Source organism: Elephas maximus, chromosome 22 (genome assembly GCF_024166365.1).
Source record: "Elephas maximus indicus isolate mEleMax1 chromosome 22, mEleMax1 primary haplotype, whole genome shotgun sequence".
Taxonomy (NCBI): Eukaryota; Metazoa; Chordata; class Mammalia; order Proboscidea; family Elephantidae; genus Elephas; species Elephas maximus.
The window spans coordinates 3,149,404-3,175,917 of NC_064840.1; the positions used below are offsets into that span (position 1 = coordinate 3,149,404).

The 26,514-nt window shown below is 46.8% G+C and overlaps 1 protein-coding gene across 1 annotated transcript; it reads left to right on the plus strand.

The window, feature by feature from the left end:
• On the plus strand, positions 1-26,287 carry SLC15A4 (solute carrier family 15 member 4). Its single transcript, XM_049866227.1, has 8 exons — positions 1-561; positions 7,516-7,811; positions 12,251-12,419; positions 12,865-12,942; positions 13,408-13,576; positions 21,143-21,298; positions 22,389-22,547; positions 25,191-26,287. The coding sequence occupies exons 1-8, from the start codon at positions 1-3 to the stop codon at positions 25,337-25,339; spliced, it is 1,737 nt and encodes a 578-aa protein (XP_049722184.1). The 3' UTR covers positions 25,340-26,287.
• Positions 26,288-26,514: the final 227 nt, after the last annotated feature.

Genomic DNA, 26,514 nt, shown 5'->3' on the forward strand with positions numbered 1-26,514 from the left:
ATGGCGGGCTCCGGCGAGCGGACGCCGCTGCTGGGCTCGGGGAGCCACGGCGCGCGGCGGGCGTCGTCGGCGTTCGCGGGCCGGCGCGCGGCGTGCGGCGCCGTGCTGCTGACGGAGCTGCTGGAGCGCGCGGCCTTCTACGGCGTCACGGCCAACCTGGTGCTGTTCCTGAACGGCGCGCCGTTCTCCTGGGAGGGCGCGCAGGCCAGCCAGGCGCTGCTGCTCTTCATGGGCGTCACCTACCTGGTGTCGCCGTTCGGCGGCTGGCTGGCCGACGCGCTGCTCGGCAAGGCGGGCGCCATCGTGCTCAGCCTGGCGCTCTACCTGCTGGGCATGCTGGCCTTCCCGCTGGTGGCCGCGCCCTCCACGCGCGCCGCGCTCTGCGGGCCCCTGCGGGCCGCGCTGCTGGAGAACTGCTCGGCGCCCGTCCGCAACGCCAGCGCCGCCTGCCACGACAGCCCCGAGCGCCGCTGCGCCGCCGCCACCTTCGCGGGGCTGGTGCTGGTGGGCCTGGGCGTGGGCACCGTCAAGGCCAACATCACGCCCTTCGGCGCCGACCAGGTGAGCCGGCGCGCGCCCCGCCGGCCCGGCCCTGCCCACCGGGCAGCAAGCGCTGCGCCAGCCCCCGAGGGCCGCCCAACCCCGACGGCTGCCCAGTGCCAGCCCCCGAGGGCCGCCCAACCCCGACGGCTGCCCTGTGCCAGCCCCCGAGGGTCGCCCAACCCCGACGGCTGCCCAGTGCCAGCCCCCGAGGGTCGCCCAACCCCGACGACTGCCCTGTGCCAGCCCCCGAGGGCCGCCCAACCCCGACGGCTGCCCTGTGCCAGCCCCCGAGGACCGCCCAACCCCGACGACTGCCCTGTGCCAGCCCCCGAGGGCCGCCCAACCCCGACGGCTGCCCTGTGCCAGCTCCTGCGGGTGGCAAACCCCGACAGCTGCCCTGTGCCAGCCCCCGCCGGTCGCCCAACCCCGACGGCTGCCCAGTGCCAGCCCCCACTGGTCACCCCACCCCGACGGTTGCCCAGTGCCAGCCCCCACTGGTCGCCATACCCCGACGGCTGCCCAGTGCCAGCCCCCGCGGGTCGTCCAACCCCGACGGGTGCCCTGTGCCAGCCCCCGAGGGCCGCCCAACCCCGACGGCTGCCCTGTGCCAGCTCCTGCGGGTGGCAAACCCCGACAGCTGCCCTGTGCCAGCCCCCGCCGGTCGCCCAACCCCGACGGCTGCCCAGTGCCAGCCCCCACTGGTCACCCCACCCCGACGGTTGCCCAGTGCCAGCCCCCACTGGTCGCCATACCCCGACGGCTGCCCAGTGCCAGCCCCCGCGGGTCGCCCAACCCCGACGGGTGCCCTGTGCCAGTCCCCGAGGGTCGCCAAAACCCGAAGGCTGCCCTGTGCCAGCCCCCGAGGGTCGCCAAAACCCGAAGGCTGCTCTTAATAGGCAGAACAAGACAGTGTCCTCTGCTCTCATGCAGCTGCTTTCTAGTGAGAAACAAGGGAACAAGTAAGTGGAAAAGCAGTAACGACTGGTTGTGATAGGTGCTGGGAAGCAGCCAACCTAGGGTGATGTACAGGAATTGATGGATTTAAATGAAGGACTGGCCACTATGGAGGGGGCTTTTGAGTTGGGACCGGAGGGATTCCGAACTGGGGAATCAGCAAGTGCAAAGTACCTGGGGCCAGGAAGAGAAGGGAGGTCCCAGTTTTTGCTGCTCTCGGTTTTAAGATAACTGGAAAGAGGATTGTTAGGCAGGGGTCAGAATATGTAAGGTGGGATAAAGAGTCAAGTGTTTTGTGTATTGTAGGAAGCCTTTATAGGGTCGAACTGTTCCTAAGAGTTTGGCTAAGTGTAGAGCCGGTAGGGAAACTAGCCGGTGGGCCCGGGCCAAATCTGTTTTACTTCCTGTTTTTGTAGGGCCCACAAGCTGAGAGCGGTTCTTATGTTGTTAAGTGGGAAAAAGAATCACAAGAGTATTTCATAACAAGCTAATATTACATGAAATGTGCCTTCCGAACTCCATTAGTTGTATTGGAACACAGCCTTTCCCATCCCTGTTTTGTTAAATGTTTTTACTGTGGGTGCCTTCAAATACGGTAGCAGAATTGACAGACCTTAAAATAATTCTATTTGACCCTTTACAGAAAAGTTTGCCAGCGTCCGTTGTACATTTGTATGGAAAATGATGACAGCAGGGATACCAGGTAGGAGTCTGTTAAAACTGGCCAGGTGAGAGAGAGAGAGACTTGGACTTAGAATGGAGGCAGTGGACATGGAGTGAAGTAGATGGATTTGGGATCATTTACCGAGGTAGGATGGGCAGGAATTGCTCTTGGATTCTATGTGCGTAGTAGGGAAAGAGGCATCAGAGGTGACTCCTCGTTTTTTGTACTAAGTGCATCAGAGGTGACTCCTCGTTTTTTGTACTAAGTAACTATGTTGTTACCTGGCCCTAGATAACATTTACTGCGGGCTCACTGAGTACCAGGCACTGTGCTGCGTGCTTTATTATTAGTCTACATAACACCTTGATTGTTGCGTTATTGTGCCCATTTTACAGATGAGGAAACTGAGGCTTGAGAGGTTAAGTAACGTGCCTAAAGTTACACAGCTAGTAGGTGACTGAGCCAGTATTCAAAACCTGACCTTTGAATCAGATCCCAAGCTTTATGGAAACTTTGGGAGGCTCTCCCAGCCACACAGCAGAGAGAAGCCTTACAGTGACGATGAGAGTAACACTTGCCTGATGTATTGAATTCTTAACTGTTTTCCTGCAGCATGGCACATGTTTTACACACTTGATTTCATTCGCACTTCACGTGAATCTTTATGTCCATTTTATAGATGGGGAAACAGGCAAAGAGTGAGATCATTGTCACATAGCTAGCGAGTGGTCAAGCCAGGGGTTTAATTCCGGGTCTGATTACTTAGTCTGCACTGTAACCAGCCCACCAGGATGGAGTGGATTTCTGTGCATCCTGTGATGGGACGGCATAGGTGTGGTTGGGTCAGAGTATTCATCTCGAAGCCTCGGGTGCCATCGACACACACCAGCAGCAATGGCACAGCGCTGTTAGCTCGGTCCTTCTCCGTCTCTTAGACACTAGGTGGCATGACAGAAGTGTGACATGAGTGATTATCCCGTGCCACTTAGTATACTCCGTGTTCAACACCATTATCTTATTTAAGCCTCGCAACAGTTTATCGTGTTGATATTATAATTCGATAGTACGGATACATAATGCCCAATTTTATAGCAAGCAGAGGCTTAGAGGGCTTGACTCACCCAGGGTCCCACAGCAAGTGAGCTGGGGAGCCAGGTTTTGGACCCGTGCACTCAGACGTAGAAGTGAGTGCTCCCCAGTACTTGACAGACAGGTGATTCAGGTTTCTATGAGAATGAGCGGACGGCCCTGTAGAAACTACCTAGGTTGAATCTGCATTGTTTTGATCCGTGATTAAATCTGGACATTAAAAAGAAACATGCTCTCTTACAAGACAGCTGCCTTAGTATGCGGTCCGTAAGGTACATTTAACGATTCTTTCAGTTTTTCTATAACATCTGAATTTTTTTTTTTCCAAAATAAAAAGTTAGGGAATGTTGATCAATTGGTAAATGGAAAAACAACGTGGCATATCTGTACAGTGGAATATTATTCTTTGAGGGGAATTTAAAAGGCGGTCCTTGTCCCCAAGGTGCTTGCTGCTTCGTGAAGGGAAGCGCGTCTCAGGAGCACCAGGTCCTGGGTATGATGCATGCGTGGTCATTCCAGGGCAGGGCTAGGGTGTCGTGCTTCTCATTTGGAGAAATCTACTTGTATTTTTGAGAAACTTCCATAACTTGCAGCACCTCTGGGGAAATTCTGTTTTGAAAGAGGAGCAAGGCTCGGGGTGTGGAGCCTTGGTGGGCTTTTGAAAGGTATGTAGCTAAAGAGTCCAAGGATGATGTATTTTGATGGAAATAAATCATGTCAGCCCCCACGTGTTTTCCCTCCTTGCTTTAATCTTTTTAAAAGGTCAGGATCATTCTGGTTGTGTTGAGTATTTGAAACAGTGACCTGAAGAACTTACTTTACAGATAAAGAAAAGAAAAACCCTTGCTTTCAAGTCAGTTCCAACCCATAGAGACCCTATAGGACAGAGTAGACCTGTTCCACAGGGTTTCCTATATACTGTAATCTTTTGGGAGCAGATCACCATGTCTTTCTCCTTTAGTGCAGCTGGTGGGTTCGAACCACAGACATTCTTGTTAGCAGCTGAACACTTAACTACTGTGCCACCAGGTCTCTTTCTATTTTACAGATAGAGCAAATGATTAAAAAAAAAAAAAATTTTAGGGGAAAAAATTGTACTCCTGTGTATTTTAAGGGACTTTTCCAAGTCAGTCAAACTTTTGATTCACTACACATGGTATTCTTTCAGCTTTCCTTCCCCAAATTGATTTTCCTGGTATTTTTTGACCACCCACATGAGAAGCTTGTTCAGTATTGGTGCAGAGGCGAGGCAGCTGTACAGACAGTGATGTAATGTGACCAATGTCAAGTGAGCGTTGTGGGTTTGCCAGCTGAGGGCAGGGAGCATGTGACGGTGCTTATGTGAGCCAGCTTTTCATCTGTTACAGAGAATCACTGGAATGTGGTTATTTAGGGCCTCTGCAATTGTCTTTAGTTTGTAATTTTGATGGACTAACGTTGAAAGGTTACATAAATCAACTGCACGTTAACGCAGGAAATGAGGTTATATGGAATTTAAGATTAGGATTTTGCTGGAGTAATTGGATTTTAATTTTTTCCTGCTTCATTTGAAGAGGATATACCTGAAGATGTTTGTGGGAAGATGTGTGTAATGCTGCTATAATGAAAAGGCCCCCAAATTTACTGGCTACTGCAACTTGTCTAGGAGCTTAGTGGTTGAGAACCACAGCTGCTGACCAAAAGGTTAGCAGTTCAAATCCACCAGCCACTCCTTGGAAACCCTAGGGGGCAGTTCTGCTCTGTCTTGTGGGGTCACTATGAATTAGACTTGACTCAATGGCAATGGGTTTGGTTTCAGCTTGTCAAAAAATTATAGTTTTTGTTTATAATTTAGTTCCATATTCTCTGTAATCATTTCCCTGTTCACAGTTTTTCTTTATTTCATCTGTCTCCAGGATAGCCATGATGTTTGAGCCCACTGTTTAGTAACCTTTAAATGCATCGTGTCCCCTTGAAGAGCTGTGTGCATGTTGGAAGTACTGGGTCAGAAGTTCTCAGTACAAATCGTGTAATCAGTAATTATGCCTGCATTTGACCCAGGCCCTCTCTTTGGTGCTGACATGAGTAGGGGCTCCTTCTAAGAACCTGTGGTTTATTTAAAACTTGAATTTTCAGTTAGAGGTGGTGGTTCCCATGTAATTAATTCAAGTATATGACCTTTCAACACAGTAGCCATGCTTAATCATTTTGGGTTCAAAAAAGAAAGAAATTTTGAGTAACACACAATTTTGACTATGTATTTAAAACCTTTCATGACCGTTGACGTATATGGTTGCCCACCAACACTTTCTGCCTCTCAGGTTTTTTGGGAAGCTCCTTTCCCATTGACAGTGCGTGCTGCTACAAGGCAGGGGCCTTTATAACTGTTTGAAATGGAAAAAGCAGGCATCTGCCACAAATTACTGTTTCTACAGAGTATTTATTAAATGAAGTGTGTGCATGTTTGGTGGGAAGAATAGGAATTTTGAAAAATTTTATGTGGCACACATATGGAGCCCTGGTGGCACAGTGGTTAAGAGTTCAGCTGCTAACCAAAAGTTCAGCAGTTCGAATCCACCAGCCGCTCCTTGGAAATCCTATAAGGCAGTTCTACTCTGCTACATAGAAGGTTGCTGTAAGTCAGGATTGTCTCAATGGCAGTGGGTTTTTTTTTTTTTTTTCCTTAATGTACCAGTGGACTCTGGGGGTACTCTGGTCTCTCAGGGTAGGCTTGTGGGAGTGGGCAAGAAAAAATAAATCCATACTAACCTACCAAAAATTCAGACTTATTGAGTAATTCAGCATGCTTCCATTAATGAAAACACATGTACCGACAAAAAATTCAAAGCAGAACATAATTGGGTCTTGAAAGGAATTTATAATCTATAAAAGTAGACTTTTAAAATACATCAAATAATATGACTACTAAAAAGAAGCTTATGGTGTATCATGATTGGTTGTTTTGGCCTCCGTTGAAAACTCTTGTTATTCAGTAGAGGAGACTGGAGATCAGAACCAGATCTGTTACAAGGACGAGAAGGCAGGGCCCAGAGGACTAGGGAATCTAGACAGTCTTTGAATGAGACCCAGCATCAGCCTTTAGCTAGTAAGCTGTTAAACATTATGAAATAGGACTCCTTAGAAATGTCTGAGCTGTAACAGGCCATTCTTGCAGTGTACGCTTAGATGTAAAAATCCAGGTGCTGAGAGGACCCTGATAGTGTGCCTACCCCAAAATGTGCTGTTACCAACATTCTGGGAGAGGACCCTGATAGTGTGCCTACCCCAAAATGAGCTATTATCAACATTCTGGCACCATTTGAGTATCTTTGTGGGACATATAAGCCACCTTGGTGCTCATATTTCTCTGAGTTAAGGGAATTTGTGGTGTTGGAGCATTTCAGAAATCTCTGGCCTTATCAGAATTTTTCCTCGTTCCTTTGGTGGACTTACCAATCTAAAAATAGCACATGGTGTTAGCTTCAGTCTGTCATTTCCTCTTTGTTCCAGCTCTAACACTGTCTTCATTCTCAGGAGACCAGATACAGACAGGTGTGTATCCTCACACTGGTACATTAAAAAAAAAAAGGAAAAACCACTGCTATGGAGGCAATCCTGACTTACGGCAACCTTACACGGCGGAGTAAAACTGCCTTATAGGATTTCCAAGGGGTGGCTGGTGGATTCGAACTGCTGAACTTTTGGGTAGCAGTGTGAGGATACATAACCTTTGAACCAAGCAGTCCTTCCCGTGGGGGCTGAGCACATTTGCCAGGTGCCTTGTGGTACACACCTGTAGATGAGTCAGACTCAGGGCTATATAGCTGTAGTTCTGAAACTTACCTGTAACTACAGTTCACCTGGGATTTGTAAGTTTGTTTGGAATGCAGATTCCTGGGCCCAGCAGCAGAGGCTGTGACTGGGTACTTCTGGGACGTGGGTCCGGTGAGTCTGTATCTTTGAGGCACACTGCAGGTGATTCCAAAGCGGGTGGCCCGCGGATGCTACCTGGAGGCACTTCAGGGTTGTTACAATTGAGCACAGTTGAGAGAAACCCTACCTGGGATCTGTAGTAATTAGAAGTGTGTGGCACTTTTTCTGTCACAGACCCTGGAATGATCTCTGAACACAGTTTTGATGCTGCTGCATTTCTTCAAAGCCTGAAGACAGCCGTAACTTCAGTCACTTCGTTTTTATATGATGATGGTTTGGTTTTTTTTTTTTTTCCCTTGAAGACTGGCACACATTTTCAAGTCTTGTTTTTCCTCCCTTCCCTATTATTTTAGGTTAAAGATCGGGGTCCAGAAGCCACTAGAAGATTTTTTAATTGGTTTTATTGGAGCATTAACTTGGGCGCAATTGTTTCATTGGGAGGCATCGCGTATATTCAGCAGAATGTGAGCTTCGTTGTCGGCTACATCATCCCCACCACGTGCATCGGCGTGGCTTTCGTGGTCTTCTTCTGCGGCCAGAGCTTTTTCATCACCAAACCTCCAGACGGCAGTGCTTTCACAGATGTGTTCAAGATACTAGCATATTCCTTCTGTCCACAGAAGCGGATAGGAGAGCGCCGTAGTAATGGGTACGTGCTTCATTCTCACCACTTTATTTAGATACGACTTACTGGCCACTGTAGTCTAATTACCAGCTTTCATTTATTGCGTGCTTAGTTTGTGCTGGGCACCGAGCTAAGTGGCTTAACAGTCTGATCTCCGTTAGCCTTCCACCTGCTCTGGGAGGCAGGTGCAGCATTGTCACCCCATTTGAAAGGCAAGGCAATGGCCATATTCCAGAGCTTGTGTTTTTAACTTCTACATCGAGCTTCTGGTAAAGAGGAAGCTGCTGGCTTCTCAGGGGCAGATGATAAATTAGAAACCTGTGGATGAGGTAGAGGAATCAGTATATATGCTCTATACGTTGTGTCGTTTGTTTTTAATTTCAAAAAGCGATGGAATATTCTTGAATCAAAAAACAAGCAGTTGCTTATTTGGAGAGGTACTTCGCTGCTCCTTCAGACAGTGAGCTGTCGCCTGTGCCGCTGAGCTGGCCAGTGATGAGGTCAGCATGAGCCCATTACCCCGGTCACTCTGGCCCGTCCTGGACAGGAAGACACTAGCAGAATGCTGAGATGCAGGTAGGGCCCGTCTGCTTACAGGAACTCTCCTGCTTTAGGGATAAAGGCCCACATTTAAAGTCCAGTATTTACCCCAAGAGACCTCAGGAAAATGTTGTTATTTACGGAGCTACACTTTACATGTAGTAAAATTTACTCCTTTCAGCAAGAAATTTTTTTATTTTTTTTTAATTTTTACTGTGCTTCAGCAATAAATTTTTGTTGGGTGAATTTTTTTTTCAAACTTATCCAGTAATGTAACCACCACTGCAGTAAAGATACAGGATATTCTCACCGCCCCTAAACGCCCCTGGTGCCCCTCTGTGGGGACGTTCTTGATCCATGTAGGAATTCTTGATAGAGGCCTGACAGTTCAGCTACAGGGAGCTTCCCACCTCAGGGCAGCCCACGCCACTGGTGGATAGCACGGACCACTGGAATGTTCTTCTGCAGACCAGCCCCCAAATCTGCTTCCTGGGGCTTTCGGCCTCTGTCTCACTGGTGTCCCTGGAGCAGCAGAGAGTAAACCTTCTACGTGGTGGGCATGAAGCTGCATCAGTCATTTTGCGGCCCTGCTGCTTTTCTCCACACTGAGCATCTCTGCTGTCTGGAGCTGCTGCTTGTGTGGGACTCTGACAGACCTCCTCCCTGACCATTCTGGTTGACCTGTCCGATGTTCCAGCGGTCCCAGACTCCACAATACAAGTGGGAGCACACTGAAGAATCGTTGAGAATTAAAGGCACACTGCCTCGACAGCAAACTCTTGTCTTTTGTCACGGCCTTGTTTTAGTCAGACCAATCAGGCTTTCAGATCCCAGACCTCTGTAGGTTAAATGCCCACTAGCAAAATGCAGCCTTTTGAAGGAACCTCCTTAGTTGTCAGAGTGTGTGTGTGGGTGGTGCCTGGTAGGCATTTCTGTGCGAGAACAGGATTGCTTTGTAGACGTTTTTGGATTTTAATGCAGAAGTGGTGTGGGGGACAGGCTTTGGGATTACTTTCACTTAGGAACTGATCTCCTTTTAGATTTTTTCTGGGAAGTTTGAGCACACACGGAAAGTAGTAGCTCGCAGAAAGCCGATGGTCTGCACAGTTTTAAACGTTGCTCTCGTTACCTGCTGCTTTCATGTCCTTGGGCACATTCGTGACCTCATTTGGCCTATTTCCTTCTGTGCAGCGAAGATGCGATACGGGTCGTAGGGTCACTGTGGGCCTGAGACGGCTGATGTGCAGAGCTCTCAGTAGAGTGCCAGGCATGATAAGAGCCCACTTCCTGTTGGTTACCCTGTGAGGATGTCCCAAGGGGCACGGGCTTCCCAGGGCTAAGCAAGTACACACTTCATTCCATCTGGCCCTGTCCCAGTTTCTCTTGGTCTCTATCAGTCGGTGTTTTGGAGGTGATTTAATGCTGTTTTTAAACGGGACATCGTTGTGTATGTGTTCATTCTTCTGACCCGGGTGGAGATAGTTCTGCTCTTTGGAGATCTCCGGCTCCTCTGTGAGTTGAGGATCTGTGAGCGCAATTGGACCCTCTTCCTGGGAGGGAGCTACACATGTGTGCAGAGAGCCCTTCAGACAGTCCCCTTCCTGGGAGGGAGTTACACACGTGCGCAGAGAGCCCTTCAGACAGTCCCCAGGGCACAGGCTTTTGAAGCTTGAGAACATAGGCTTTCTCGGGGAGGAGCAGTAAGTTCTCTGTATTGCAGTGTTGTGTGTGACCATGCTCCATGCTGGGCCCTGGTCTCTTGCAGAACCACACACACAATGTGTACGGACAAGGTGGAGTTTTTGATGTGCGTTGACTTAGCAGTTTTTAAAACATTTTAACAACATAAAAGCAGTGTAACTGGTAACCTGTGTGAATGAACTTTGTATGAAGATAGTTTTCAAATGTTTTTAGAGACACACACATTCAGTGGGAGATAGTAACTCATTGATAGTGTAATGTGTTAGGCATACAAGGACTTTAAATTTCTTTTTTGAGGGGAGAAATAAACCTTGACAAAGCTATGAGTGTTCTCATATAAAGGTACAACTGATTTAGAGTTCTGGAATTTAGAGCTTCACCTTTGAATGTGTTTTTCCCGTTTATTTCCCTACTAGCCTACACCTTATGTGAGGACAAGACCTGTTTATTTCCCCCACTAGCCTACACCCCTTATGTAGGGACAAGACCCATTTATTTTCCCCTCTAGCCTACACCCCTTACGTAAGGACAAGACCCGTTTATTTCACCTCTAGCCTATACCCCTTACATAGGGACAAGACCCGTTTATTTCCCCACTAGCCTACACCCCTTGCGTAGGGACAGGAGCCGTGTCTTTTTTGTTCACTTGCGTATTCCCAGCACCAGTAACGGGCGTAGGCAGGTGGAAGGTGCTCAGTTATTATCTGTTGAATTTAGTTTTCATGGTCAAAATTAAGCTAAATTATTAAGTTACAGTTTTCTATTTTGGGGGGGGGTGGGTTTTTCCTCCACCCTGAAAGCCCAGATTAAAAATCTCAGCATTTAAATTTAAAACAGTTCGATGGTGCAGAAGTTTATGAACCAGAAAGCTGACAGTTACTGTTTATAGCTGAGTCCCAGGATTGGAAGAGGCAGTGAGTCTCTCCTGGTATTTCTGGCTTTTCAGAAAAGTGTGAAATTAATTCTTTTTTTTTTTCTTATTTTACCTCTAAGAACCTTAGAGCATTTTCTTCCACTAGAGCATTTTGCAGCTGGAAAAGGCCTTGGAGCTGTCTAGTCAGACCCCTTCACTTTATAAATAGTGAAAACAGTGAAGCAGACCCACACGGGGTAAAGGGCACTTGCTAGTGCAAGAGCCAGGTGCCACGGCTGATGGGTGGCTCGAGTGTGCCTGGGGAAGGGGCATCGCGCTGTGTCCACAGTGCTCAGGGGCACAGGTTCCAGAGCCAACACTGCCTGGGCCTGCGTCCCAGCCCCAGACTCCTAGCTTTGTCACTTCGAGCACATTCCAGACCCTCTCTGTGCCCTGGTGATGAAGAACAGGTGAGCACATAGACCAGGGTGTGGCACATACTAAGCACCGGGTGTCACCTGCTCTCAGGCAACATGAGACTCCCTGCCTCACTTCGTGAGTATCGTGCCAACCCCTTTAACCAAGCCCACTGCTGTCCAGTCGATTCTGGCTCAGCAACTACAGGACAGAGGAGAATTGCCCCATAGGGTTTCCAAGGCTATAATCTTTATAGAAGCAGGCTGCCACATCTTTCTCACGAGGAACAGCTGGTGGGTTTGAACTGCTGCCACTTTGATTGGCAGCTGAGTACTTTAACCATTGTACCACCAGGCACCTCTCGCGCTTCTTTAACCTGAGAGAGAACGTCGCCTCCCAGAACAGAACCCTTTCTCATAGTTCACACCGGCGACTTGATGCTAAATAAACCAGCATGATTTTGTTTAACCACATTGCTATTGGTTGTCAGGCCTTGGCATTTGATATCTTAGCTAATTAAAACACCAAAACAAAGCGGTGGAAATGTTTTTTTTCAAATATTGGTTCAGTGATGCAGCCGACCTTAGCGCTGGCAGCCTCAGGTGGACCTGCAGACTTCTCTCCCGGCGCCAGTGGCCTGGTGCCCAGGGGCTGGAGCCGAGGTTCAGATCAGCCAAGGTTCATAGTCCTGCCGTACCTTCTCGCCTGTAGAGTTACAGCAGCTGCCATCGCACTTTGCCTGGAAAGTCCTTTTGTAAGCTGCTATAGGACGTCATGTGGTGTTCAGAAGCAATTTCGGTAGCCGTATTTGATGTGTACAGTTAGTAACAGAATGAACCGAAAGCAAATTCAATATGGTGAGCTGGTTTTCTACCTCCAAACTTAATTTGTTACCAAATAATTGATTTCTGGGGGTGGAAGAAAACTAATTCCTTCATTTTATTTCCCAAAGTGAAGGCATTGGCGTCTCTCAGCAATCTTCTAAACACAGTCTGTTTGATTCATGTAAGATGTCTCGAGGAGGGCCGTTTCCAGAAGATAAAGTGGAAGACGTGAAAGCTCTTGTCAAGATTATCCCTGTTTTCTTGGCTTTGATACCTTACTGGACAGTGTATTTTCAAGTGAGTGGTGACAAACAGATTTAATTTCCTTTATCTCCCTGTGAAATGGTACCCTGGTATTTGTTTTGGCCAGCGCTGAAGTACACAGGGCTTGGGCATTGTCTTACGAGTTTCTAGGATCTTGGAATTTTTGTCTTTAGTTACACACTCAGTTTGGCTGCTTTAAATATTTGGAAAACTTTTCTAAGATAGAAGCTCAGAATAGGTGTGCTTCTGGTTTTGTAGGCTCCTCCTTTTCATTGAACTTCTCATTTGAACAACTGGCAGTTCTTTTTCAGAGTTGGTCTCCAGTAGACTTTTAAGATGTCTGTTTTTCAATGGGAACCTGCGTCTTTCTGGGAATCGTGTCTCAGCGCAGAGAGTCTGCTTTGGGGGTGATAAGGTGCTTAAAATATTTGACAGACGGAGTTGGTCCGCATATAATGATGGTGCTTTTTATACCCAGATGCAGACAACATATGTTTTACAGAGTCTTCATCTGAAGATTCCAGAAATTTCAAGTATTACAACCACCCCTCATACGGTAAGAACAGCTGAAATGATCTGAAAATTGTCCTTTGGGGGTTACGCAGTGAATGGATTTCTTCTGCCAATTGTAGGTATTTTATAGATTTTAGCAGTTAGCATGAGCTTATTGGAAATGAATTTCTACTTATTTTAGGGAATATGTTTCCATGGGCCACACTGTTGACTAGGTTTAACTTACTGATGTCCATTAAACGTTAGTATTTTCACCTGATTCTTTTTTTTTTTTTTTTTTGGCCTCCCCTTAAAACATAGAAGAGTAAATGCAAACCTATTTAGAAGTAAAAACCCTCTCCCGGTTCCAGTGTTTTCAAGCTGGGAGCTGTTTTTCTAGGCGGTTGTACTTTGTAGAAGTGACCCAGGCTTTAAACGAGTGGCTCGTTGAGACGTGTGTTAGCCGATCAGTGCGGCTCAGAGCGCAGCCCTGGAGCCCAGGCTTCATTGCGCCTTTTACGACTTGCAGTTCCCCGCAGCCTGGCTGACCATGTTCGACGCCGTGCTCATCCTCCTCCTGATCCCGCTGAAGGATAAGCTGGTGGACCCCGTTTTGAGAAGAAACGGCCTGCTCCCGTCGTCCTTAAAAAGGATCGCCGTCGGGATGTTCTTCGTCATGTGTTCTGCCTTTGCTGCGGGTAAGAGGCCATTGCCAGCTCATTGCTGGTCCAAAGTGGTGTCAGCAGTCGTGGGTAGTTTGGGACCTGGTGATCAGTCCCTGACCGTGCAGCGTGTGATTCAAGACGTGTGTACTTTCGACGAGAACATACCTCAGTCACTTTAAACCATTGATTTTTCATCATTTCCTAAGTTTTTTATTTTGCACGGTTGATTTTTTTTCCTAAGGATTTGTCTTCATTTTCCTTCTAGAACACATCAACATGCTCTCAAAGAGGCCTTTGAATTGAATCAAAGGAGGCTTGTCCTCTACTTTTGGTTTAGATTTTAGCCAACTATTGATTGATTGAGTAGGTGCATTTTTATAAATTAGAGGTTGTGAAAACGGCCCGGGGTGGTGTCTGACCTCCTCTAACTTCACAAGGGGGAAGAGGAATAAAGATCAACAGCTTAAGGCCGACTCCAGTGAGGCGGGGGTCTCATCATCATCTCTGCCAGTTCTGACACCAACCATTCCTCCCACAGTGCTCTCTAATTCTTTGCTGGGTTCGATAATTCATTGCAGTGGCCACGCAGAACTCACAGAGAATACTCACGATTATGGGGTTTGTTAGGGAAGTAAAAGGTTACAGTTCAGATTCAAGGGCACTCAGGATACAGTTCTTCCACCAGGACAGGCTCTTAGCTGTACTTGCAGGCACACCTTTCTCTGACCCTTGGCCTCTGCCCTGCCTGGGCAAGTGTTACAAAGCTCTTTTAGCTCTGCTAATAAGTACCCTGAGGCACCCCACCCTGCAAGTACGCCTCCTGCTTAAAGGCACTCGGCTTTCTCACTCTCTGGGCCAGGAATCCTATCACGCCACCTTCTGCTGGTCTCACCTGTCGCTATTTCTCTCCCACTGCTTTTTGTCGTCTTCAGTGTTACGTCTGTCTCTCTCTTCCTCTGTCTCTTGGTCTCCTGGTTCCAGGAGCTTCTCAGTTGCAGGTATCCTGCGTCCAGAGGTCACATCTCGCTCTTGGCCCTTCTTCTTTGGTGGTGCTGGGATGCTTTTCCTGCTCTGGAGTTGGCTCTCTTTGAAGCCTAGCAGGATAACAAAACTGACCAATCTCCTTGGTGGGCCACAATTACCTGATTTGCAAAGGCCCGCCCAATCACCTGGGTAGGGGTTACCAGACCACGGTGAGAAAGGCCACACAAAAGCAGAGGTATTATATAATTCTCAAAGATGAAAATTCCACGTTTCAGCCATTAATAGGTTTCAGGGTGCCCCTAAACCCACTGATTTTTTAATGTAAAATTGTGCAGAGATTTTCCTGAGGGGGAAGGTTTTATCAGACTGTTACAGGTCTATGACCAGCACCTCCTTTCTTTCCCCCACAAAAGGTTAAGAACTAATGTCCAGATACTCAAACACCGATGAGGGGAATTAGCCTCTTGGGGAACTCCATCCTGTTTTCAGTACTCTTACGTTCCCAGGTACAGGTGGGTCATCCGTTGCCGACAGAGCTGGGGTATTGCTGGCCTTCTCAGCCGGCCTTGGAGCTCTTCCTCCATTTGTACTGTGGAACAATTGCACTGTGAAGTAGCTCAGTCATGTAATACGGAAGTCCTGAATCCCTGAGTGTCACCCCGTTACGAGGAGTTTAATGTTAAGCAGTGCTGAAGCTGAATTTCGTAGTTTTGAACAATGTGTCCTAGCCACCTTCATCTGCTGTTGCCAAAGTGAACATATTGATATAGCACTTTGTAGATTTAAAGAAATTAGTCCCTAGGCTAAAGAAATCTATATTCTAGAGCAGGGGACATTGTAGAAGACAATGACAGTTTCTCTTGTCCGATAGATCATTACAGCAGGGTCGTGTCTGGATGAAGTTTTCAGTGTGTGCTTTCGGTATAATCCAGCGTCTTGCCCAGCACTGCGGCAGTGGGGAAATGAGCGAGAGCACATGAGTGCTAGATTACAGCAGGACTCTAATTGCAGGTTTCAGTGAAGTGGAATCTGTCATCGGGGGGCTGTCTGAGGGACAGTCACTGTGTTGGAGAGCATGTCTGTCTGTCCTGCCTCCAAAGCGCCTGCCAGAATCTCTGCCGGTCGTGTACTTGAGCCCTGGCCTCGGTGGCCCTTGTTTCTTCTTAGTCCTGGGTGCCGCTCTCTACACAGCCTGATGTGGGCAGATGCCGAGGAAGGGGTCCTCATCCCCCCATGTGGTAGATCAGTTCAAGTGCTTATTGACAGAAATCAGGCTGCCTTCTGAGCAGTTGCTTGCTGATAATAATGATGGCTGGCATCTAAATTCACAACTTAGAAAATACCTGATAAAGGGGATTTCTTTCCTCAGTGACCAGATACCAGGAAGGAGCTTAACTGTCACGAGTTTGGAAGAGCTTAAATATCTTATTTGACTTAAGCACAACTTGTTAAAAGTGCCAGCTGCCCGTGTTTCACACAGCTCTGTCCCCAGCTTAGGTGCCTGTTCTTTAGTTGGAACATCCGAGGGCCTTGGCTAGAGACTTGGAGTCATTATAGCAAACCACGTTGTGATAGAAACTTCACTATGGCTGGTAATTTACATTCACTTATAGTAAATTTTCCTTGTTGCTTACTGCATTCGTCAATAAGAAGTCAGTAGCCTCCATTTAGTGCCAACCTGCCAGTGCTGTTTCCTTCTTTAGTCTCTCAGGTGAGAATCGGGCACGCCCAGGGCTTTCTTCAGGTCAGCCTAAGAGAGAAAGAAGCATATTACTTTGTAAGGTTCCTTTTTCCCCTTAAAAATTGGGTCTGTTTTTAAATTACTAAAGGAATGGATGCTCACAAGAGAAAAGGAAGCTTGAGAAACATGAAGAGGAAAGTAAAAATTAACTGTAATTCCTCTTGAGAGGCCCATTCCTGATGCTTTGGTACATACCCTTCTAATCATGGTTGTCTGTATGCATGTATACATGTACGTTTGTTTTTTACAAAAATGAAATTTTACTGTGTAAGCTTGATTGGAACCTGGGTAAGAAAAAAATGTAAGGAAACTACAAAAGTATCATAAAAGCTAAGGGGAGGCTGTCCCCCGCGTATACCACACACACAAAGAACTGCACTGTTACCACTGCGTGTGAAAAAGGATAAAAGGACGCAAATGCGGTCTCTGTGTTTACGCTATCCTTCGTAACCTTTTTTTTTTTTTAAACCTAATGTGCCATGACTACCTTCCCGTGTCAGACATTTGTGTGCAATCCTGTACTGTCGGGTATTCATTTAAGGTTTCTAGCTTCCACTGTCGTAGTAATCACTGCAGTGAAATTCCGTACTTAACGCTGGTAAACTCCTGGAAGCATACGCGTTACGTCCTTTTCAGGATTGTGGTATCTGTTGCAGAATTGCCTTCCAGGAAAGGAACAGGCTCCCACCCATCGCCTCAGGTCTGTGGTCCTGGATCCCTTGAATTTGGGGTCACGCTTTTCCCATCTTCTGTGCGTGGGACGGCGCTCTCTTACCCAGCAGCTTTAAGCACGGCCTGTTCGTGGCCTTCAGGGCGGCGATGGACCTGAGGTGGGGGCGGATTCCTCTGAGTTCCTTCTTCTGGGAAGAGGGCACAGCTTTCCTCAGAGTGAAACACCACTGATCTGCAGCCCGTTGTAAAAACTGTTAAGACACACCCCATCTGTGGTCATTTAGAGAAGTACAGATAGATGTATCTTCAGTGGTGCCGTCCTAAGACGACCACTGCAGCTGTTTTACGGCCTCCTGGAACACGTTCTATGTGTAGCTACGTTGTTTTGGTTTTTTCCAAGAGAAATGGAACAAACTAATATGCAGCCTGTTGTTTTTTGTATGCTTAATGTTTTTCACATCAGTAATTCCAATTTAAATATGACTTTTAGCAACTAATCAGTTTTTGAATACACTATGATTTCTTTGTAAACCAGTTCTCTCATTAGATACGATGGCTGATGCCAGTTTATCCGTCTTACATTGTTTGTATGCATCCTTGTGTATACATGTACGTGTACACATATGTGCACAGCCCTTATGTATACATGTATGTCTATGAACGTATACATACGTGCATTTTGATCTATATGAAGATTTCAAACTTAGGAATATTTTTCTCACTATTTTCCTTTTAATTTTATCTATGATACCTTACAAAGTCTTGTACATTTTTTTATTTAGGTCCTGTACGTTTCGTTAGGCTTATTCCTAACCATTTTATATATTTTTGGTGGTTCATATATGGGACTGGAGCCCTGGCAGCACAGTGGTTAACAACTCGGCTGCTAACCAGAAGGTCAGCAGTTTGAATCCACCAGCCTCTTCTTGGAAACCCTATGGGGCAGTTCTACTCTGCCCTGTAGAGTCGCAATGGGTTCGAATCAACTCAGCAGCAAAAGATTTGGTTTTGGTTTTTGTATATGGGAGTTTACTAAATTTGAGTAAATGTTGAGTTTCAACGAGTTATTTTCAAATGGCCACTCATTGGCTTCAGATAAGAGTTTATTTTGCTGCCTTAATGATAACTACGTTTCTCTCGTTTTCTCACTTGCTCGCTCTCTGACAGCGTGGGTAGAATTTCTGGAAAGCTGTTGACTGTTAGTGATGGGCGCCCCTGTCTCACCCCTGACTTTAACGGCAGGGCCTGTAGCAGCTCCACCCTGTCAAGGTTAAACTCACAGTGCCTGCTAGGTTAAAGTAGATGTCCCTGATGGTGTTAAATGTATCACCTTCATTTCAGGTTTACTGAGTGCTTTTGGCAGGAATGAGCGTTGAGTTTTTCTCGGTATCTTTTTGTACCCGAGAGGATTACATGCCCCCCCCTTTTGTCATTGATGTTGTTATATTCATTTTTGAATATTTAACCGTTCCTCCATTTCTGGAATAAATCCTGCTTGTTGAAAGAGAGCTGAACATGATCATTTGACCTGTAGCCGTTGCTGTTTTATTTAGTGCGTGGGCATCTGTGTCCGCAGTTGGCACTGATCTGTGGTTGTGTTTGTCAGGTGTCGGTATCAGGGCTGCGTAGCGTCATAAAAGGAGATGGTTAACTTTTCAGTAGGATGAAATTTATCTGTCCGTTCCCAGAAAATTCCATGTATTCGAAAATCATCTGAGGGATTCTTGAGGGAATTTGATAACTTTTCACCTTTTCCCAGATTTTATACAGATACTGTTTTCTCTTGAGTCATTTAAGCTTTTTTTTAAAATGTCCCTGTAAGCCAATCATTTTATTGAGTTTTTAGAAAAATTATTAGCGTAGAAATAAAAAGTCTTGTAAGTGAATCTATAGTATGTTCCCACCCTCATTTCTACTTTCATGCATTTATGTATTTTTTTCTTGAGTTAGTTTCGTGATTTTCCTTCTCATTTCTGGAGTTAAATCCTTTACTCACTTTTATTCTTTCCTGTTTAGTAACGAAAAACATTTAATACTTTAAATTTACCTGTTACTGCTGCTTTGGCCAACTTTTTTTTCCCCCCAACTGTCATGTTTTGATTCATTGTAATGTTTTGTTTTCCAAAAGTTTTGAAACTAGTTTTGATTTCATTTTTGATACGAGTAATTTAAAACAGTATTTTCATTTCATAACATGAACAGTTTTTGGGTTTGAGCCCCTGCTGAGAATTTGGATTTCCACCCCAGATAAACTGAATCGGAATCTGCATTTTAACAAGATCCCCCAGGTGATTCTTATGTATATCTTGAGAACTCCACTGCCTTTCTAGTGGTTCTCAGAATTTGTCCATAACCACCAGCGTTAGCATCGCCTGGGAACTTGGTAGAAGTGCAGAGTCTTCAAACTGTTTGGAAGCCTTGGGTGGAATTGGGCAAAGTTACAGCTTTGTAATCCCTGCATTGGGCCTGCTGTTGAATTTAACGTACGGAGCACCCCGTGGTATACATTGTAGAAATTTAACATATGGAGCACCCCGTGGTATACACTGTAGAAATTTAACATATGGAGCACCCGGTGGTATACACTGTAGAAATGTAACATATGGACCACCCGGTGGTATACACTGTAGAAATGTAACATGGAGCATCCGGCGGTATACACTGTAGAAATTTAAATTTAACATGTGGAGCAACCCCGTGGTATACACTGTAAAAATGTAACATATGGAGCACCCCGTGGTATACACTGTAGAAATGTAACATATGGAGCACCCGGTGGTATACACTGTAGAAATGTAACATATGGAGCACCCCGTGGTATACACTGTAGAAATGTAACATATGGAGCACCCGGTGGTATACACTGTAGAAATGTGACATATGGAGCACCCGGTGGTATACACTGTAGAAATGTGACATATGGAGCACCCGGTGGTATACACTGTAGAAATTTAACATATGGAGCAACCCCGTGGTATACACTGTAGAAATTTAACATATGGACCACCCCGTGGTATACACTGTAGAAATTTAAGATATGGACCACCCCGTGGTATTCACTGTAGAAATGTAACATATGGAGCACCCCGTGGTATACACTGTAGAAATTTAACATATGGACCACCCCGTGGTATACACTGTAGAAATTTAACATATGGAGCACCCCGTGGTATACACTGTAGAAATGTAACATATGGAGCAACCCCGTGGTATACACTGTAGAAATGTAACATATGGAGCACCCCGTGGTATACACTGTAGAAATGTAACATATGGAGCACCCCGTGGTATACACTGTAGAAATGTAACATATGGAGCACCCCGTGGTATACACTGTAGAAATGTAACATATGGAGCACCCCGTGGTATACACTGTAGAAATGTAACATATGGAGCACCCGGTGGTATACACTGTAGAAATTTAACATATGGAGCAACCCCGTGGTATACAGTGTAGAAATGTAACATATGGAGCACCCCATGGTATACACTGTAGAAATTTAACATATGGACCACCCCGTGGTATACACTGTAGAAATATAACATATGGACCACCCCGTGGTATACACTGTAGAAATTTAACATATGGACCACCCCGTGGTATTCACTGTAGAAATGTAACATATGGAGCAACCCCGTGGTATACACTGTAGAAATGTAACATATGGAGCACCCCGTGGTATACACTGTAGAAATGTAACATATGGAGCACCCCGTGGTATACACTGTAGAAATTTAACATATGGAGCACCCGGTGGTATACACTGTAGAAATTTAACATGTGGAGCACCCCATGGTATACATTGTAGAAATTTAACATGTGGAGCACCCCGTGGTATACACTGTAGAAACTCAGTGTGGAGCACCCCGTGGTATACATTGTAGAAATTTAACGTATGGAGCACCCGGTGGTGTACATTGTAGAAATTTAACATGTGGAGCACCCCGTGGTATACACTGTAGAAGGCCCACACGGAATAGCTGTACGGTCTGTACTCTCTAGTAATCTATGTTAGAAGCTGAAAGCTCAGAGACTCCATGGGTGTCTGGGTCCTGGGAGGGAGCTGTTGGTTGGGCATTACCCATTCCGGCATTCTTCAGAAGACTTGATAGGCATCTTCATAGCAAACATCTAGGTTTTTAGTTTAATTGCAAACGGTAAGAAATAAATGCTACACCACCCTATTTGTCATGAATCCTAGGAATTCTGGAAAGCAAGCGGCTGGACCTCGTGAAGGAGAAGACCATCAACCAGACCATCGGGAAAGTTGTGTATTACGCGGCCGACCTGCCTATATGGTGGCAGGTCCCCCAGTACGTGCTGATTGGGATCAGCGAGATATTCGCAAGTATAGCAGGTGAGGGCTCTTTATTGTGTCGGCGGTGTCTGTGAGTCTGCTCGTGACGTAACAAACACCTGCAGGATTTAGGGTCCTGTCAGAACGTGGCAAGACAGAAATAGCATAGTACTTTGCATTTCAGGCTGGCGGTTCTGGCTCAGAAAATGAATAGTAGTACTGTGGCTAAGGTTCTCCTCTCTTGGTATAAGAACATTTTTCTGAAGATATTTTCATGAAAATTCATCAATGAGCATAGGAGAGAGAAGAAGGCATAAAGTCCTGGTGGGCGGTTGGTGGGGCTGAGCCTGCTCATGCGGACTGGGACCACCGCTCTCCGTGATTGCAGTTCAGGTTCACCTAGAGAGTCGAGTCTGTTCCCGCAGAGCACGTTGCCGCAGGCCTCTCCCGCCAGCCAGTCAGCCTTGGGGTGCAGACGGTGTTCGCTGCAGTGGCGGGAGCGAGGGAGAAGGGAGAAGTAGTGATGTGCAGAAGGCAGGCAGTGGTTCCCCCTCCAGCCTAAGAAAACTCGTGCAGGGTTGGCGAATGAATTGGGGAAAGGAAAGAAGGCCCAGCGGAACGGCCTCATGCTTAGAATCGGTTGCAAACCTTTGTGCCTAGTTCTTAGGAAAATCTGAATTTATACATGTGACTGATGAAGTGGCTTTAAAAAATGCCACCTTTGAAATAGGGTTCATAAGCAGATTCCCCGTTTTAGTCTGAATGTATTCTTTGTTTTTAAAGTCTCATGACCTGAGAGTGTAGGAAAACTTTGCTTCTTCATTCTCCTTCATTCCATGAGGGACAAAAAAATCTAAGATCCAAGAAATCAAATGTTACCATTAAGTTCGAGACCAAGAGGTTAAGTTTCTGCTTCACTGACCTGTTTGTATTTTAGAAACTGTCATAGTGACTAAGCAGCCAGCTCAAAACCATTATTTCTTGACCTCGTGAAGTAGGACCCTCAGAACAGAGAAGGGAGTTTTGTGCACTGAAGGAAGCTCTACGGCCCTGGCTTGAACCCTGTGCTCCTGGTGCCAGGTCGGGTGGGAGCCTGGGAGGTGCGTCAGCTTTCCTTTTACAGCCCGGCCCCTGACCCTCCTTTCTGTAGGTCTGGAGTTTGCGTACTCGGCCGCCCCCAAGTCCATGCAGAGTGCCATCATGGGCTTCTTCTTCTTCTTCTCCGGCGTCGGGTCCTTCGTGGGCTCTGGACTCCTGGCCCTGGTGTCCATCAAAGCCATCGGGTGGATGAGCAGCCACGCAGACTTTGGTAAGAGCGGGTGTCCACTCTGAAGGTGGCCGGGAGGGAGAGCGGCACTCGGGCTGCTCCTGAGTGTGTGGGAGGGAATGGAGCGGCTTTCACCTAGACAGGCCCGGCCCTGAGGCTGATGCGACTGTGCTTCGTGCCCCCTGATGCCTGGTGCCGGGCCTCCCTGGCCTCCCAGGCCCCAGCTGCTGCCGTGACGGCTGTTTACCTGGGAGTCCTTGAGTCACAGATGGCTTCTTCCCTGTCGGTTCAGTGCTGTTTTTATAAGGAAAAGAAATCCATGTCAGTTTCCCTTTATTTAACTGGGTTTTCTTTTTTTTAATTTTTCTGGCAGTACCTTCTAACTTCTGATATTAAAAAGGAAGTGATAGATAATAAGTTGCTTTTTTTCTTTAAACAAAATATCACCATGGGGTCTGACAGCTGGCACCAGTAGGTGGTGTCTTGGGTGTCGGACAGAATCACTGTCTCTAGAATTGTGATAGTTTTTTAAAAGGGATCCAGGAGATGAAGGTAATATTTTACCTGTGGGGAAATAGGTTAAAGTACTTTTTACCGTGTAACTGCGTTGCGTTTGCTATGGTCTGGTGCTGCTCAGCCATGTTTAGGATGTAAATCCCCTTGAAAATCTGATGGAAGTTTAGGGATTTTTCTCTAGAAATGGCAGAACTCTGAAAGCTTGTCTGTGAGAAGCTTCAGGTTCCTGTCCTAATGGTAGTGAGTTTCTGGGTAACTTTCACTGTTCCCTGCTTCCCCCCGGGCACCTGTTGGAGCTGTGTCTGTGGCAGGCTCAGTGCCAGGCCTTTGAGGAGTGACCTGGTCTGCTGGCTTCGTCATCACCCTCGGTCCCCTCTAGGGTGTGGAATAAGGTCCAGGGCCTCAGTGAGCCCTGAGAATTCTTGTGGGCCCCGGGTGTCACACAAGCCACTAGTACATGGGCAGACCTCCGCCAAAGAAAAGCTTGGTGAGGAGACCACAGCTCTGTAGTTCTGAAGACTTGGGTTCTGTTTTATTTTAAATGCATCATGAAGGATTGATTGGTTTTTGTCATTATGTTTTTCAGTCAGCTTAATGCCCTCTTTACCAATAAATATCCCCAGTTTACTTAACATTCATAATCTATTTCCTGAGGGTTTTTTCTTTTTCCATTGTGGGGTTAGTCTTCAACGTTTATACATTTAGCGCACACGTACAAGGGTTGAACCTGGGTTCTGTTGGCTGACGTCAATTTCCTGGAAGGCCAACACTGTGCAGTGTGTTCCAAGCCAGCCCCAAACTGTGAGCTCTATTTGCGTCCGACAGCTTCTTCCCATTCTCACCCCAGTGAGCGGGGTTAAAGTCGTTAGTTCTCACAGCCCCTGGGGTCCCATCCGAGATAGAGTGCAAAGGGGAGACCCACAGCAGGCACACCCCAACAAACAGCTGCTCCCCAACTTAGGGCTCGACTGCTGTCAAAGGCAGGTGAACCTAAACATTCAGGAGTGCTGATTTAGGGAGAGGGTGAGGCCTGGTGGGGGGCCGCCCCTCAAAGTCCTGGCTTCTCAGAGGTGCAGCAGATCCGAAGGCAGGTCCCACCTGTCACGTGTCCCTGCACACTCTGCACTGTCCTGGGCCCCGCAGGTCTCCTATGCCTTCCTTCCAGAATCTTCCAGAATCGAGTCAGACACCAGAACAGGAGGAAGCAGGCTGTGTGACACATGAAATCACTTCTGTAAAGTTGGAGGAATTTTTATTTCATTGTTTCTGGCCTGTCCTCTCAGCAAGCTTGCTTTTTTTCCATCTTTATTATTCCCATCCCTTAAGTTCGGTCCGGCCTTCATACTGTAAAGTACCATAACGTCGAGTGCACAACTTGCTAAGGTTTTGGCCCCGATCAAAGACAGGACATTGGCAGGCTCCCCGCGTCCTTTCTTTGTAAAGAGAAGCACTGGTCTGGGGAGCGTTGCTGTGCTCAGTCTTGGTGTGAATGGCGTGTGCAGTGTGTGCTCTGCTGTGTTCGTCCCTCTCCTCACCACGTCTGGGAGACCCTCCCCAGGAGTTTGTCGTCCTCTATTTCTGAGCAGCGTTCACCTGTTCTGCCGTCAGTAGACGTTTGTGTGGTTTCCACTCGGGGGCTCTTGTGAATTCAGCTGCTGTGAGCGTTCTGTACGTGTGTGGGGGCAGAGACACGCACGCATGACTTTGGGGCCCCAGAGCATGTCTCACTAAACATGCAAACCCTGATGTTTGCCACCTTTATAGACAGTTATCCTTCTGGCTATGAAAAGGACCCTGAGGTCCGGGGTGGTGGGGTCTCCTGTGATGGGTCAGTTCTGAATACCCCACACAACCCCAGGCTGAGGTGATCTGACTCTGCGTGCTCCATCTCTCTGCTACTCACTGCAGTGGGGTTGCCGTGTGTCTGTAGGGTGAGTGTCAATGCACCATAAGGAGCCGAGGGATTGATTGAGAGCACCAGACCCAGCCCACGTCACGTGCTCAGCTGACTTCGGAGTAGCGAATTACAGAAACGTGACTGTTTTCTTTTTTATGGCCTCAGATAACAGTCACCCTGACTTTTTAGTGGGAACCAGATTAAACAGTGAAACCTTTCAAGATGTCTCTAAATGTAGCTGACTTGCATCTTTTTCTGTCCTTTTTCTCCAGGTAATATTAACAGCTGTTACTTGAACTATTACTTTTTTCTTCTGGCGGCTATTCAAGGAGCTACCCTCCTGCTTTTCCTTATTGTTTCTGTGAAATATGACCGTCAGCGCTCCAGAGCCAACGGCGTGCCTGCTGGTGGGAGGGCCTGACGCTCGAGAAGTGGAAATTTCATTGACTGGACGGTGTGTGGACACCTGACGGCTGAGCGCACTGAGGACAGGCCGGCTTCGTGTGCCGGGAAATGTCTGACTGTGTGAACACTTGCATGTTACTGAATTAATTTCTCCTTCTACCCCAATAAACTAGGTAAGTGCCTTACTATGGCTCATCTGCTGTTACGCTGTGCTGGGGGATAGGTGTGGCGGGGGACAGGTGCCCCCAGGGGTTCAGGTGCAGGCCTTAAGTACACTCCTCATCATTTGAAGTCCCTAGGTTGATCCTAGACTGTTCTTCTTTCCTTTTAAAAGCCACAAATTCAGATCACAGAGACTTTGGAAACTACACGTACATTGGTCGGCATACCAGTTTTTTAAACAAACACTGCTATTTCCTTCCCACAAACCTTATGGTCTCTGTCTCTCTTTGTAAATTAATAAACATGTTGAGGGATGGGAGAATTTTTTTAAGGTAAAAACATGCTCAGATGTTGCAAAGATTATATACAAAGGTTACATTTATGGCTTCATTCACACGCCACACATCTTGCCCTTGCCAAGTTCTTTGGTTCAGGCCGGTCGCAATTATCTGCTGCTTCAAAAAATAAACAATTGACGTTGTTTTTCTTTTTAAAGTAAGAACAAGCATCAAGAGAAATATTTAAGACCTTGTAGCCTATCTGAAGCTACAGAGCAACCTAAACAACTTGCAACCATTTTAAACCTTACCTAGTCAGTTCATTTGGGTCCCGTTGAGACTAAAGACGGATAATGGAGGGTCCGTAAGGAGAACATTGTTTTGCGCAGAATTAGCCATTGTGGTTAAAAACAATTCAAAGTGTTAAATGTGGACTTGAACTGTTTGACTAGTCATCGGCTTTTGTTATTTACATGTGTCTGGAAGTTCTAATTGTGTTAAATAAACTATTCTATATTTCTTGATGTGTTTTTGGTATAACTGAGTTATTATAAAAACGCCTAAAACCTGAGACCCATTAGTAGCCCTTTGCGTGGTTTGTCCAGCATCCTTGCTGATGTGGCATTCACACCTGGACAGAGGAGGGTCTGACCTATCCTGCTGAAGGTCTAATATGGCCCGAGTCAGGAACTGCTGTTGAGATACCTGCTCCTGACCCCAGCTCTTTGATTCTCTAAGGTAGTGATCTTAA

Coding starts and splice junctions, on each gene's coding strand:
- SLC15A4 (XM_049866227.1), top strand. CDS start 1: ATGGCGGGCTCCGGCGAGCGGACGCCGCTGCTGGGCTCGGGGAGCCAC. Junction 562..7,515: donor CGCCCTTCGGCGCCGACCAG/GTGAGCCGGCGC, acceptor CTATTATTTTAG/GTTAAAGATCGGGGTCCAGA. Junction 12,420..12,864: donor ACTGGACAGTGTATTTTCAA/GTGAGTGGTGAC, acceptor TTTTATACCCAG/ATGCAGACAACATATGTTTT.